The sequence below is a fragment of the Magnolia sinica genome, chromosome 8 (genome assembly GCF_029962835.1).
Source record: "Magnolia sinica isolate HGM2019 chromosome 8, MsV1, whole genome shotgun sequence".
NCBI lineage: Eukaryota > Viridiplantae > Streptophyta > Magnoliopsida > Magnoliales > Magnoliaceae > Magnolia > Magnolia sinica.
In genome coordinates, this window is record NC_080580.1 from 8,266,803 (window position 1) to 8,280,377 (window position 13,575).

The 13,575-nt window shown below is 40.9% G+C and overlaps 1 protein-coding gene across 2 annotated transcripts; it reads right to left on the minus strand.

Annotated features, from left to right (window-relative positions):
• Nucleotides 1-1,172: 1,172 nt before the first annotated feature.
• LOC131252773 (uracil phosphoribosyltransferase) lies at nucleotides 1,173-9,868 on the minus strand. Of its 2 annotated transcripts, XM_058253459.1 has the most exons (11): nucleotides 9,708-9,865; nucleotides 8,958-9,036; nucleotides 8,176-8,234; nucleotides 6,575-6,652; nucleotides 5,756-5,837; nucleotides 5,175-5,223; nucleotides 4,251-4,312; nucleotides 3,636-3,703; nucleotides 2,450-2,505; nucleotides 2,055-2,102; nucleotides 1,173-1,609 (listed from the first exon to the last, which is right to left on the minus strand). In XM_058253459.1, exons 1-11 carry the CDS (start codon nucleotides 9,711-9,713, stop codon nucleotides 1,558-1,560), a joined length of 639 nt encoding a protein of 212 aa, XP_058109442.1. In that variant the 5' UTR covers nucleotides 9,714-9,865; the 3' UTR covers nucleotides 1,173-1,557. The 2 variants fall into 2 exon arrangements, with proteins under 2 accessions (XP_058109442.1, XP_058109443.1); XM_058253460.1 differs by lacking the exon at nucleotides 8,958-9,036 and having other exon boundaries at nucleotides 9,708-9,868.
• Between the last annotated feature and the right edge of the window lie 3,707 nt (nucleotides 9,869-13,575).

Genomic DNA, 13,575 nt, shown 5'->3' on the forward strand with positions numbered 1-13,575 from the left:
CACTGATGTGTGTGTTTTATCCTTGCTCAATCCTTCAATTTGATGCAAAAAAAAAAAAAAAAACTGTTTTCAATCTTCGAATCTGACCTACATCTGGTCAGAAATGATTTTGAAACTCCTTCACTGAATAGAAAATTATCAAAACGAGAAGAAATAAATGAGAAATAGCATAAAAATGAACCGATTGAAGACTTTTTATATCCATCTGATAGCGGACAGTGTTGAGCCCCACGCATATTGATCAAGGACCTGCAATTTGGACCGCTCTTCTTTAGTTTTTTTTTTTTTTTTTGGGTTTTCTCCGTAAACAATGGGACCCACGACTTAAAACTATCTAGATTTCTATGCATGTATGCCACAAGTAGCGTTACCATTTAAAAATAGTGATGACCTCACTACATGATCAAAGCCTTAGATGGGTCATGGACGGGATTGCACGGTGACCCTAACACCACCTACTTTATTTTTTTATTTTTTTATTTTTTTTGCCAGCTCATCTTAGGGCAGGGAGATCCAAAGTTTTGGATCGATCTGATAGTTGCATTTTCCCTTCACCCATGTCCATGAGACCTAATCAACAGGTTATGGCAAATAAACATAATAGTAGACCCTAGGAATGTTTCATTATCCCCATTGTTTCCAGTGTTGTCCACTTACGCTTTGGATCTGCCTCATTTTTAGGCTCATGCAAAACCCCCCGTTTCCCTAGTGCTGTCCACTTGAGCCTTGGATCTGCTCATTTTTGGGTTCATGCTTTAAATTGAGCTGGCAAAACAGATCAAGTATAAAACACATGCATCACAATAACCCCCACAGAGTTGGGTCACCAGGCAACATGTGATGGTCTACAGCAATCACTGAAGTGGAACCTACCCACCTGTTCTTGACATCAACAAGATGGGCCACATCATGAAAGTTCAGATCCCACACATGGGATTAGCATGCCTCACTAACAAAAGCCAGGAGTCCAGAAGCACCGGATCATCAGGCTGGCCAATTCCTTCATCGATTGAGCCACACCATCTGTGAATAAAATAGTCAGTGGCAAGTAACGAATGGCACAAGTGAGTCCCATCTGAGTAGTAGACCATCCCAGATCTCTATGGGGGATCCTTACATTCATCCCCACCTGAAAAGTGAACCTTCACACCCAAACAAGAATCACAGTAATGTTAGCTCAGAATCAGTACCAAGGCAGATTTGATATATCACCACCCCCAAACGCAAGTGTGGAAACTTTCAAGACAATTCAGTATTGACATAGTTTTTGGGGGAGGAAAAGCCAGTGAAAGGAAACCTCATAGCTTCCCAAAAGCGAGCCATGTAAGCCTTGCATCCAAACGCTCTCTGTTTTTTCCCCCCATTTTCTGCCTTTCCAAATCAAGGAGTGAATTGATGAAAGAATCAAAACACTCAAGCCGCCAGAAGGAAAAAAAAATTTTAAAAAAATCAACCATACGTGGTCAAGTGAGTTGCATATGCTCGTTTGCTCAGAGAAGATTGATGAAAAAGAAAAGAGGAAAACTGAAATTTCAGTAATTTCAATGCGTAGTACTTTCATGTGCCAAAGCTCCGATCTCCTGCATCTCCCAACCCAGGGACTATAAACCTGCAAAACGTTGACAAGAATTAAAGATGAGTGCAGTGTATACATGCATATGACGGTCCACAAATTGCATGAAGATTGCAGCATCTCTGCATGGCGACACGTGCTAAGCTCAAGCTTGTGAAACAACCGGGTGTCCATCATGCAGGCAACGATGTTGTGGTGCCCTGGCCTGAGAAAATCAGTCCTGTCCAGTCATCAGTTGGGCTAGAGTGTAGGGAGAAAATGACATGCTTTTTCATGCTTCCTGCTTGATTTGCACATTGTGGCCCACCTGCTGGGAAAATGGCATAATTGCCGTGCCATGGCATCCTCACATCGATGCCCACCTGATGGGCAGATCGATCTCGCATGGGCACATGCGGCAACATGTAGAATTGGGTCTACATTCTACATGCAAAAAATCAACAACACCCCTGGCATATATACTATTAAGTCAGTCAAGTACCCCTTCTCATTGACGGTTGGATCGATTGTTCCCGTGTATACATGCAACCTGAAAAAAGGTACACTACAATTTAGCTCTGGACTCGGATCTGATTGTATAAGAAAAGATCAGTAGAGAATGAGCAATAGGTATGGCTGGACAAGCCCAATTCTTTAGCTCGTGGCCGGGGTTCTTGCCCTTGGGTTTTAAGACTTGGACGAGTTGGGTGCAGCTCGTCCAAGTCAACTCAGACCCAGAACTGATACGGTTCAACACTGCAAGTCACCCCCGACTTAGTCGAGTTAGGCCTATTCACTCTTGACCTAGCTGAGTCGCAACTCAACTCGAGATATGGGTAAACCCCCAAACTGCCCAGTTGCAATCCTAACAATAAGAAGGTTCAGATAATATTTTACCCTGGGAATCTTTCACTTAGCTTCTGAAGCGCCGGCGGTGCAGCCACCGCTGATATCTGCAATCCGACAACTCATATAAGAAAACAAACAAAATGAAAACATTTCCATAGTTAAAGTGGCAATTTGTTGGGATTTGTACTCCTAGTAGAAATTACAATTTTTGGGGATTTGTACTCTCAGTCGAAATTCCAAAAATCATGAAATGATACTAATGCGGAATCATGGATACAAAGAGTTCTCTTTCCAACACAAAACAAAATATCCCCATTTCATGATTTTTTAGTCCCAATGGGAGAGAGATGTAGTAAGAGGAGATATCCAGAGAATGGGAAGATTTATTTTCTCCAATCCAGAAATGGCCATTAGCACAGTGACTTTTGGATTGCATATCTGGTGGGCCCACACTATAATGAGCATGACAGCTGTACGCATGAACAATAGTCCGAATGATGGGACCCACTGCAGCAGAAATAACACATAATCAAATCGATTGAATGATCCTGTTCTCTCATGAATAATGGGATGTACTGTAGATAGGCAATCCCAAATGTAAGTTTTTCACCACAAGGCTTAAGGACAGTCCAATCAACCAACCTAGACAGTCCATCAGATGCAACATGCACTTTCCATGAAAAAATCACATCAATTGGACCACGTCCAATCAGCAGCCTAACAGATAGACAAGATCATTTATTTTCAAATCCCTCCCTCAGACCCTATACTGGTGCCCTAGCCCAAGATTCACGCTCTTTTCAATACAGCACCACCATATTGATGCCCTAGTCCAAGATTCAGGTTGATCCACTGGTAAGATGGGGCACAGTTAGCAGAACAAACTTACAGCTCTGAAAAACTTGGCTGAAGTTTTAACCCATCTACCTTTTTTATTTCAATATTGGGTCCTACATAGTGGACCAGATTTATTTTCCAAGGTCAGACCAACCTGATGGATGGATTGGATCTTGCACCTATGTGCCATTGTAGCATGTGTGATGTGTAAATGAGCTTTATTGCACACCCATGATTTTTACCAAGGTCCACCTGAGTTGCAAAACAACCTTATTTTTAGCATGACCCTTCATCCAAGCCAGATGAAGGGTTTGTGTGGCCTGGATTGGATAAATGCAACACGTGGGATGAGTTCTAAAAGAGTTCTCATGGGTTCTCATTAAATCAGGTAGCTTACCACTTTTATTTGTTTGTTGTCAACTCCACGTTCCTTCAATAAGTCAATTGCTGCAACTATCGTGCCACCTGAAATTAGGTTTTGAAACTATATTAAAAATTGCAATAATATTCAACTTCTGCAGCAAAGGTTAAAATCAGCACACCGAGTATCATATCATCAAATGACCAAAGCCAACACATGTCAGACAATATACCCAAGCTTCAGTAAGGAAAATAAAAAAGAGGTGAGTGGGGGAAGAGAGAGCCCCCAAATCCCACCAACTGCATTGAAACATGCCACTAAACTTTTCTAAATGATTAATCTCCCTCAAATATGGGCTTCTAATAGAAGAACCCAGAGGTTCTTGGTGTGACTGATTAGTATCAGCGGACACTGAAACAACACTTTTCAGTCGATACATATCAGTTTCAGATGATACTTTAACCCCTGTTTTGCAGCTTCATAGCTTCTTGCATCTTTGTTTCTCCTCTTGAATTAAAAAATATGTTCATGTTGAAAAGAATTGCCAGAAAATCATTGAAATTTTACAATAAATTGTTGTTGTCGCAGGTCTGATTATAACGATCACACCACAATGGAATCAAACCATTTTGCATTAGAAATAATGTCTACCTGTTGCCAGCATAGGATCAACAACAAATACACGAGATCCCTCAGGAAGATTATCAGGTAACCTGCACAAGAGAAGAATCTGAATGTGAAGGGGCCCTTCAAATTGCATTTAAAGCATCTGCTTGCTATCAAAATGGCATCATTATAACAAAAGCAATGTGCTAGCAACACCATTCCCGCGCAACTAATGTTTTAGAAACTGGGCTGGACCAAACCAGACCATAAAGTTGTACCAGGTTGGACTGGAATGAGACACAAACTGTCTTTACCTAAAAACCTGGTGAAGTGGTGGTTACCAATTTCCTTAAAATACGAAGGGTTTAATCCATTGTGCTGGTGGCATTGTGGATGTTTACACTTTCCATTTTGATTGTAGTTATTTTACTTTAAGCAGTTGTCCTGGGTGGGAATGAGTTCATCCAGTTGCAACAGTTAGATGAACTAAACTGCCAACAAAAATGGTTTGCCTACTGGTCCGGTTTTCAAACAATAGTTCAAACTATATGAAATGACTGTTCTTTGTGCTTTGAAAAACATGGAATGCTAATAACATTCCCACACAGACATCCAGTATCTTCAGGCCTTACTTCAGGCTCATGGCTCAGTGATCCAGGCTGATGATCTGATGGGCCCCTCATTACTCCAGCCAGCAAATAGACGGTTAGGAAGAGAATACATAGGGGTAAAAAAAATTAAAAAAAACAAAAACAAAGATTGGCTGTAAACATGCTTGGAGATCTTTCAGACGCTGTTTATCCATGTCAGGGCCCCATCAGATCGATGGTCTGGAATTCTGGACAGCTGAGTCGTAGACCCGCCTGTCTAAACTTTTGAGGCTCGACAATACTGCATATCCTCGGCTCAAGGATCATATAATTTCTCCACAGGAAAAGATCCAAGGAAGAAAGAGAAACATACTCTTACTTGTTCAAATATATAAATGGTTGAAGCGTCTCCTCATTTCTGCTTATCCCTGCGCTTGTAGAAGGAAAAGAAGAATTGATGAATACATGACTGAATCATATCTCTGCAGTACTATATTTACAGTTTACTGATAAACAGCACAACGTTGCATAAGAAAACCTTGTCTACAAATTAAACGCTATAAGATCATTAGCTTAAATGAGGGGGGGAAATCATAGATATAATTCAGGGTCCGCTCAGGTAGGGGATCCTGCGTAATCGGGATTAAATCTAATCCCAATTTTGAGTGTGCCCCATGCCCTCCACATAGGATTCACTGCAATAAAGCAGTACTTTCCTCTGCAAAAACCATAAACGCTGCTTAATTGTGTTTATGCAGAGGAAGACACTGGTTTAGTGTGCCAAATTCTACGTGGAGGGTGTGGGGCCAGCCATAATCGGCGCGCAGGATGCCGTACCCAAACATGCCCTAAGCAACTTTCATTCAAACATGTCAAATGGTATATGCAAGCAATAGATTTTACAAAGATACCCAAGTCATGTTAAAAAATCAACAATATTATGAGCTTTTCCTTCCTTACCGAGATGATAAGTTTTAGTAGCTGGCAAGATTGATGGTGCATGCTCTACCAAAGCAAGACCAGCTCTCAGGATGGGGACAATCTGCAAACTAAAACCACTATCTATCAGTTGTAGCCATCTAAGGAGATTTACACCGCCATGAGTGACAAAACTCCACTTGTAAAAAAGTCCATTCTTCAATCTTCTCAAGCAAAGAAAAATCTCATAATTGCAGCCCATCAATAAAATGAAAGCAACCGGCAAATCTGCTGCATGGATTTGAGTATTTTAGCTCATGCGCACAGGAAATGATACAGCAGCTCATGCTGTAATGTAATAAAATACATTACCAATCAGTGTATGCCATGTGATATCTAAAAGCACTTTTAAAAGAAAAAAAAATTCCAGAAGACAAAAAATTTAAAATGTGACTTCCCCCCTCTGTGATTGGTACTCCAATTTATTACTCTGCTGCATGACCTACTGTAGCATTTCCAATGGCCTGTTTGGACGGGGGTTGAATCCTGACTTTTTCAGATTCTTTATCCAGAAGGATTTGAATCCAAAAAAGTTGGCAGTTGAGGCAATCCAGAATGTCCCGGGCACAAGTAGAAAACGTCATGGATTACAGAAGGTCACTTCCTCTAGTCTGTCTTTTTCTATCTCCCACTTGAAACGAAATGGACATGTGATCTGAACCAAAATGGACACATTATCCTATCCAATTCAATCAGTGTCTCCTGGAAAGTAAATAGGCGGCGGGTGTCCCACCATTTTGTGTGGAATTGGAATATGCATGCTAAGATAATAAAAAAAGAAGACTACTATTAGACACTAACCGTCACGGGCTCCCTTGGATCAATAAATTCAACAGAAGCAACACCCATGGGCGACTGAATCTCCCCGAAGACAGTAGGCTGCAAGTAATTAAATCATGCAACTGTAAATAACTTTTTTTTAAGAGGTAGCTACTGTGAATAACATGAAATCATGAATACAGCAACTAGGTAAAAAGAGAAATTCATGTGTCAATAGCGTTTCTGCAAGGGTCTTGAGCAATGATCAAGAAACAAAGCTCCATGATAACATGACAGAAAAACTGAGGACGGGAGTAAAGAATAGATGCAATTGCACATTTTGGGGGGCCCATGACCGATACATACCAGCACGTACTACCCAATGCACATTTCATATCAGCCATATCAACTTGAATTTGGACCTTTGCTTTCTATAAAGGTATCGTTATCTTATGACCCAACTCATCACTTGTATCTTTTTTTTCCAAATACCAATGCGTATCAGGTGATATTTTCCAGAGGTGGGACCATTACCCACCATTTATCCATCAAATCAAAAAATTAGAGCAATTCATGTCCATCCAATTGAAATTTAGAATTAATCAGAAACAGATGTTACAGATCAGAATTTACTCCTTCCCATAGAGGAAGCCTAGAGCACTTCTCTATTCGGCTTTTCATATACTATTTCATTACTGCCAAGCAAAACATTTGGATTTCTAGACATGGTTTCTTAGTGTTTTTGACATGGCCAATTCATCTTTGTGATGCACAATTTGTTCTCGGCTGTTTCTTCATTAATTAGAGAAGGCTTTTTATTTGCAGTTTTTCATGTAATCCGATTTCTATGCTAACCGACATGTTGTCAATGCATTGACATTAAAATGTTTCATGAATCATCCAAATTGTGAACCAAGCATATCAACAATAACAAACAAAATAAGGTTTAAAGTCTTACACGGAGCCTGTTTTTCTTCTCTTTTCTTTTCTTTTTTCTTTTTCTAGAAGGGAACACTACCAAGGGATTGAACCCAAAAAATTGATGAGGTTTCCCATGATCGGACATTTCACCATTATTTACATAGAAAAGGAAACATTGAGTTTCAAAAGGCAATCATTACCCAAACATCACAGTCAAATTCTCATGCACAAGATTCGAGGTGATTATAGTGAGAGCCTTATTTATATTTTCACTTTTATCCAAACAAGACCCTTTTTTCCCACTATCCGAACAAGGCCTAATATGGCTATTGTCAACCCACTAGCTAATCCCTTGAAGCTTCATATGTAAGTAGCCTTCCGATCTCTGCCATTGCATTCTATAACATAAGAGAGAATGCAATGGTGCTGTTAATGCATAATCTGATTTCAATGCTACCAACATTTTGTTAATGCATTGACATTAAAATGATTTATAATACTCTGAATTGTGAACTAACCATGCTATTGTAGATCACAATAACAAACATAATAAGGTTTACAGCTGTCCACTGACCATGACCTCTTGTCTGACTGAAGTCATGGCTCTTGAGAGAGTGGAATGGAACAAATTCATGTAGCCGATCCCAATTGGTTGGGATAAGGCTTAGATGATGATGAGTTTCACACTGACTACGACACAAATGGACTGATTATTGACTCACCAGCCAATCCCTTGAAGCTTCATATATAAGTAGCCTTCCGAGCTCTGCCATTGCATTCTCTGATATAACAAAACCGTCAGAAAATGTTAATGGATTTAGCATAAAAAGAATAAATAAATCAGAACATGGCGAGTGCCTGAAGGTGGTTACGAAATATAGATGCAAGAATTCCACTCAAGACGGCACCACATTATCCTTGACAATGTCGACATATGATTTCACATCTTCATCTAGATTCTACATACACATGTCATATTTCACTACCAGATCTTTCTTCTACACTGCTGATGAGACTCTGAGAAATTATGTATGATGCACTTCAGCAAGCCAGAAAGTAATTCAAAACCATTCATTTTGTGGGCCCCATAGCTGATAGCCATAGACGATTGCACCAATTGGATCAACCTAACATCCACTCGGAGGAACTTTCGGTTGTTGAATCCAGGCCATTGCACCATCCTTCTCAACAGTCCATTTACAATTGGCGGGTGCACCTTTTTGCTAATCCATGGTAGAGCCTACTAGATGAATGGTACAGATTATTGACAAACTTGCCGAAATATGCCAATCACAACTAATCTCTTTTTTCGATGAGACAGGACGCATAATAACACTCCCCTAATCACAAAATTCAAGGAAACATGTTACAAGTCTTCTTTATAGTCCTGATCTTCAAACATTTACTTCCTCACCGAAAACCAAAAAATAAAAAAATAAAATCAACACTCGAATCAGTGGAGCTACGGTCATCAAATGATTTTAAAAAATCAATCCCTACTTACTGAATATTGGACATGGAGTCTGCTCATTCCTCAGAACAGAAACCCAGTGCTTGATCAACGGATGTGGTGGAACAAACACCTGCATCCTAATCAAAATCAAAATCCAACTTCTAGAAGGAAAAAATAAACTAATTAATTAAAAATTAAAAATAAAATAATAATAATAATAATAATAATAATAACAATCCAAATTTTATGCAATTATAACAGCCAAGAGAGCCATTTCTGAGTACCAAGTACCGTCCGAAACCAGGTAAAAAAAGAAAGAAACAGAAGCCGTTATAATTAAAAAAACAGCAGTTATAATGGAGAATTGCCGTTATAACGGTAGATATAACAGCTCCGTTGCATGGGATTGATAGCTGAATGTGGCAGCCTGTATTCTACCGTACGCACACAGCATACGTGCAGCCGTTGAAATCATGGCCCCCACAAGGGATAGGTCATAGCCCGAAAAACATGCAGATCAAACGATCTTAACCGTCCGATTGTTGAACACCAAACAGACCGTTAAAAAGAAACCGCCCACGCAGTCCAGATCCAACAGACAAAATCACGTGGTTTAAGACCGTCCGATCAGCACGATTCATGAACTACGCTCCATCCACAATTGGATACACGATCTGGACGGTCTGGACATGTGGACCATTACCGCCATTCACAGAACTCCCGTTCTAGCTTCCAACCACCGTTATACCAGCCGTTATAACGCTTCTGAAATAACGGAAGAGTAGAGTTGGAAAAGCGTACCAGCATCCTGTCGTCCGAGACTGGCTTCTTCTCAGTCGTCGTTTGAGAATTCGAGGCGCGGACGGGCTGCCGTCTGCTAACGGACGTCGTTAGGGATGAAGAGAGATGCTGTTATGTTGGGAGACGGACTTCAGATATTAGGGTTTTTGGAAGGAGAGGGTATTTTGGTAAATATATAGAATATATAAGGAGAGAGAAAGGAAATGAAACTTGCCTTTTGGAGGGAGGCATCTGTTAGGGAGAAGAAACGCGCAGTACGGACGATTCGGCGGGAGCGGATCGCAGAAAAACGCGCCGTGTTGGGAGCGAATCGGGTTGGGGAGTTGATGACACGGGCCATGAGCGGAAGGGCCGACAAGGGAGGAGAGGAAGATAGGGCGGGGTTTGGGTTGGAGAGGTTTTGCCGGAATAACCAGCGGGACGCGTGTTTCGTTGCTGTACGCGTGCGAACTGTGTGGGATCGATCTGGACTGTTGATCTGGAGTTTGGATTCAGTAAGGTTGGGATCTGATCGAGTTCCGTCAGGTACCGACCGTGGAGCCTACCCGATGTGTACGTTGTATATCAACGCCGTCCATCTGTTTTGCCAGCTCATTACAGGGCATTACTCTAAAAATGAAGCAGATACAAATCTCAGCTGGACCACAACACAAGAAAGAATGATGATTAAAAGACCACCATTAAAATTTTCTATGGGTCCAAACTAGCATTTATTTGTCATCCAACGTGCTGATCAGGTAAAACAAACATATGTTCAGAAAACATAAATATTAACTTGATCCAAAACTTATGGCTCACAATGTTTTTACTGGCCATCATCATTGTTTCCTATCGTGTGGTCCAACTGAGATTTAGATCACGCTTTGAAATGACCCGGAAAAATAGATGTATGACATGGATGCAAAACACAATATATTGAGGTGGGCCTTAGGACTCAAGGGAACTCAGCTACGCGCAAGCAAGGTCATCTAGCTAGGATGGAAGATAATGTTAAGGACTCTATAGGCGTACCATAATCTATATATTTTACTCACACCATTCTTCCATTTTGATAAATTATTGTAAGGTGCGAGTCTACGTAAATAAGGCTCAAGCTCACCACAGCATGGAGGTAGGGGATTAAAAACTCCTAGTTGAAAACTTTTTATAGCCACATAAGTTCTATGTGATCTTATTAATAGGTTAGATTGCAAATAAATATTACGGTGGGCTAAGTAAGTTTTCAACCTTGGAAATTTAATCCCCAGTGTTATCTGCAGTGTGGTCCACTTGAGCCTTCAATCTGCCTTTTTTTATTCATGCTTTAAAATGATCTATCAAAATGTATAGACAACATGAATAAAATTATATATATATATATATAGAGAGAGAGAGAGAAAAAGAGAGAGAGAGAGAGAGGGGGGGGAAGGTACTATGCGCTCGGCCTCACTATAAGCTACCGTGAGGTCGAGCTGTGTGGGCCCCACCATAATGCGTGTCGATCATCAACACCATGCATTTGATGGATCCCCTCTAAATTATGCGATATCCCAAAAATCAGCCGTATACGGAACTCAGGTGGGCCATACCATCTAAAATCATGTGAAGACACCGTCAAAACATATAAAAGCACTTGGTGGGGCCCACCTGAGTTTTGAATGCTGCTAAAACTTGGTTTGAACCTTCATCCAAGTGGGGCACACATAATGGATGGGCTGGATTTGCAAACCACATCTCGGTGGGCCCAAAAATAATTATGAATGTTTTAATGGTGCATGGCCCCTCCTCACTTATATGTGGTGTGGCCCACATAAGTCACAGATTAACTTGATTTTTGAGACCTAAGCCCACGATGGAATGGTGCATCTGACTGATGGGGTAAATGTTTGAAATGCATCACGGTGGGGACCACACAACTCGACCTCATGGGACATATAAATGAGGTCGAGCGCATAGTACCTTTTCCATATATATATAGTACCTTTTCCATATATATATCATGACCATCTATCTCTAAGTAGGTCCTACTGAGGTAGTATCAAATCAGCGTCCCTTAGTCAGGCCCAGACCTGACTGAACTGCACCCGTTGATCGGTGGGTCACCATCAAAAGCGGATCGGAGTCATCTACAGCTCCCGTTTTGTAGCCCGTGAAATACTCAATATATGTAGAGCCCACCATTTTGTATATGTAAATCTACTCTGTCCATCAGGTGAGAAAACTTATTTAAACCATACATACAAAATATCAGCCGAATTTAAAAGTTAGATGGGACACACCACTCATAACATTGTAAGTTTTCTCAACTTTGAAGTGACGCGGGCAGCAGGCGTCAGTTACCTGTTGAAGATAATTTTTATTTTAGGATTAAGACAAAAAAAGTATTGACTTTGAACTTTTTTAACTACTTTAAAAATGAAAGGAAGTCATTAAATATTTTTCTAATTTTAATTACGCACCTCTTCACAGCTATCCATCTCATCCTTACTTTTGCTCATCAACCACACACGTGGCATAGTTGTAAATTAATCTAGACAATATAGCATTGCTTAAAAATTTACACAGAATATAATTGTAACTATTTACTTCACATTTGAAGTTTAGACCACTCATTATTTTACTTTCAAAAATCTACTTTGATGTCTATAAAATGAATGGTTAAGATGTGATGGGAAAACGATTGATGTAGCCTATCCTAATTAGTAGCCATAAGATTAAGATGATGATGTTCTATCCAAAATGCAGCTCGTGAATCGCGTCCTACTCCCGTTTTCTAGCCACGAATGGGCAATTCGGTTGGCAGGCCCACTATGATTTATCAGTTTATTCATGCATCTCTCAGATCATTTTAAGGCATGTGGACAAAAATGAATAAGATCCAATGCACAAATGGGCCACACCTAAGGTGTACATCGAGCTACATCGAGTTGAGCTGGCCTCGGCTCGGTCACCAGCCAGCATCTCTAGTTCGACTCAGCTCGGTCAGCAATTGGACCAGTTTAAGCCGAGTTCAATCCGAGTTCGAGCTTCGAGCTTTCGAGCCGAGTTCAAGCCGAGTTCGAGCTCGAGCTTTCAATCAGACACCATCATCCGATCTCAAAGATCTTTATGTCTACCTCCCATCTACACGACATCCCCATTGAATCAAAGCTCCCAATCACTACACGGATCCAGCAGCATTCCACTTCCACAAAACGACACTAACACAAACAACCCACTCTCTCCTTCTACAATCCCATCTAAAATCAAGATCCAAACCACAACATACAGAAATCTAAAGACAAACATACGGAAAAACAGATGAATAGGAGGAATTCGAGTTTCCTTCAGATTGGAAGTACCTGGTCGGGCATAAGAGGTCCAGAGATCGTCACCATTTGCGTTCAAAAAGAGAAGAGATCTCAGAGAGCTAGTTAGCTAGATGATCCCATCCGTCTCCACGTGTATGCAGTTACACGGAGCATGTGTACATGCCACAGTTGATACTCTTAGAATAGCTAGGGGGGCGAGGGCGGGGGGTAGAGAGAGAGAGAGAGAGAGAGTGTGTGTGTGTGTGTGTAGGGTATTTTTTGAAAGGGGAAGGGAAATGGGGAAATGGTGCGGCCGGGTAATGTGCGGGTAGGGTATTTTTTTGAAGGGGGTAAAGTAAACTACGGTTTTCTTTTTAAGGGGGTATATATATACCCAACACCGAGTCGAGCTGAGTTCGATCCGAGTCGAGTCGAGCTGAGGAAAGCTCAAACTCATTTTTAAGCTCCAAAAAACAGCTCGACTCGGTTCGAAGTCAGCTTCAATCCGAATCGAGTCGAGTCGATCTTTTTCGAGTTGAGTCGAGCGAGCCAACCGAACTAGCTCGGTTCATGTACAGCCCTAGCCACACCAAATAATA

What these genes read in the sequence shown, in the direction of transcription:
- LOC131252773 (XM_058253459.1), bottom strand. An exon ending in TGATCCTATGCTGGCAACAG is followed by an intron (nt 3,704 to 4,250) that starts GTAGACATTATT and finishes ACCTAATTTCAG; the next exon opens with GTGGCACGATAGTTGCAGCA. An exon ending in CCAACCGTCAATGAGAAGGG is followed by an intron (nt 1,610 to 2,054) that starts GTACTTGACTGA and finishes AACGTTTTGCAG; the next exon opens with GTTTATAGTCCCTGGGTTGG.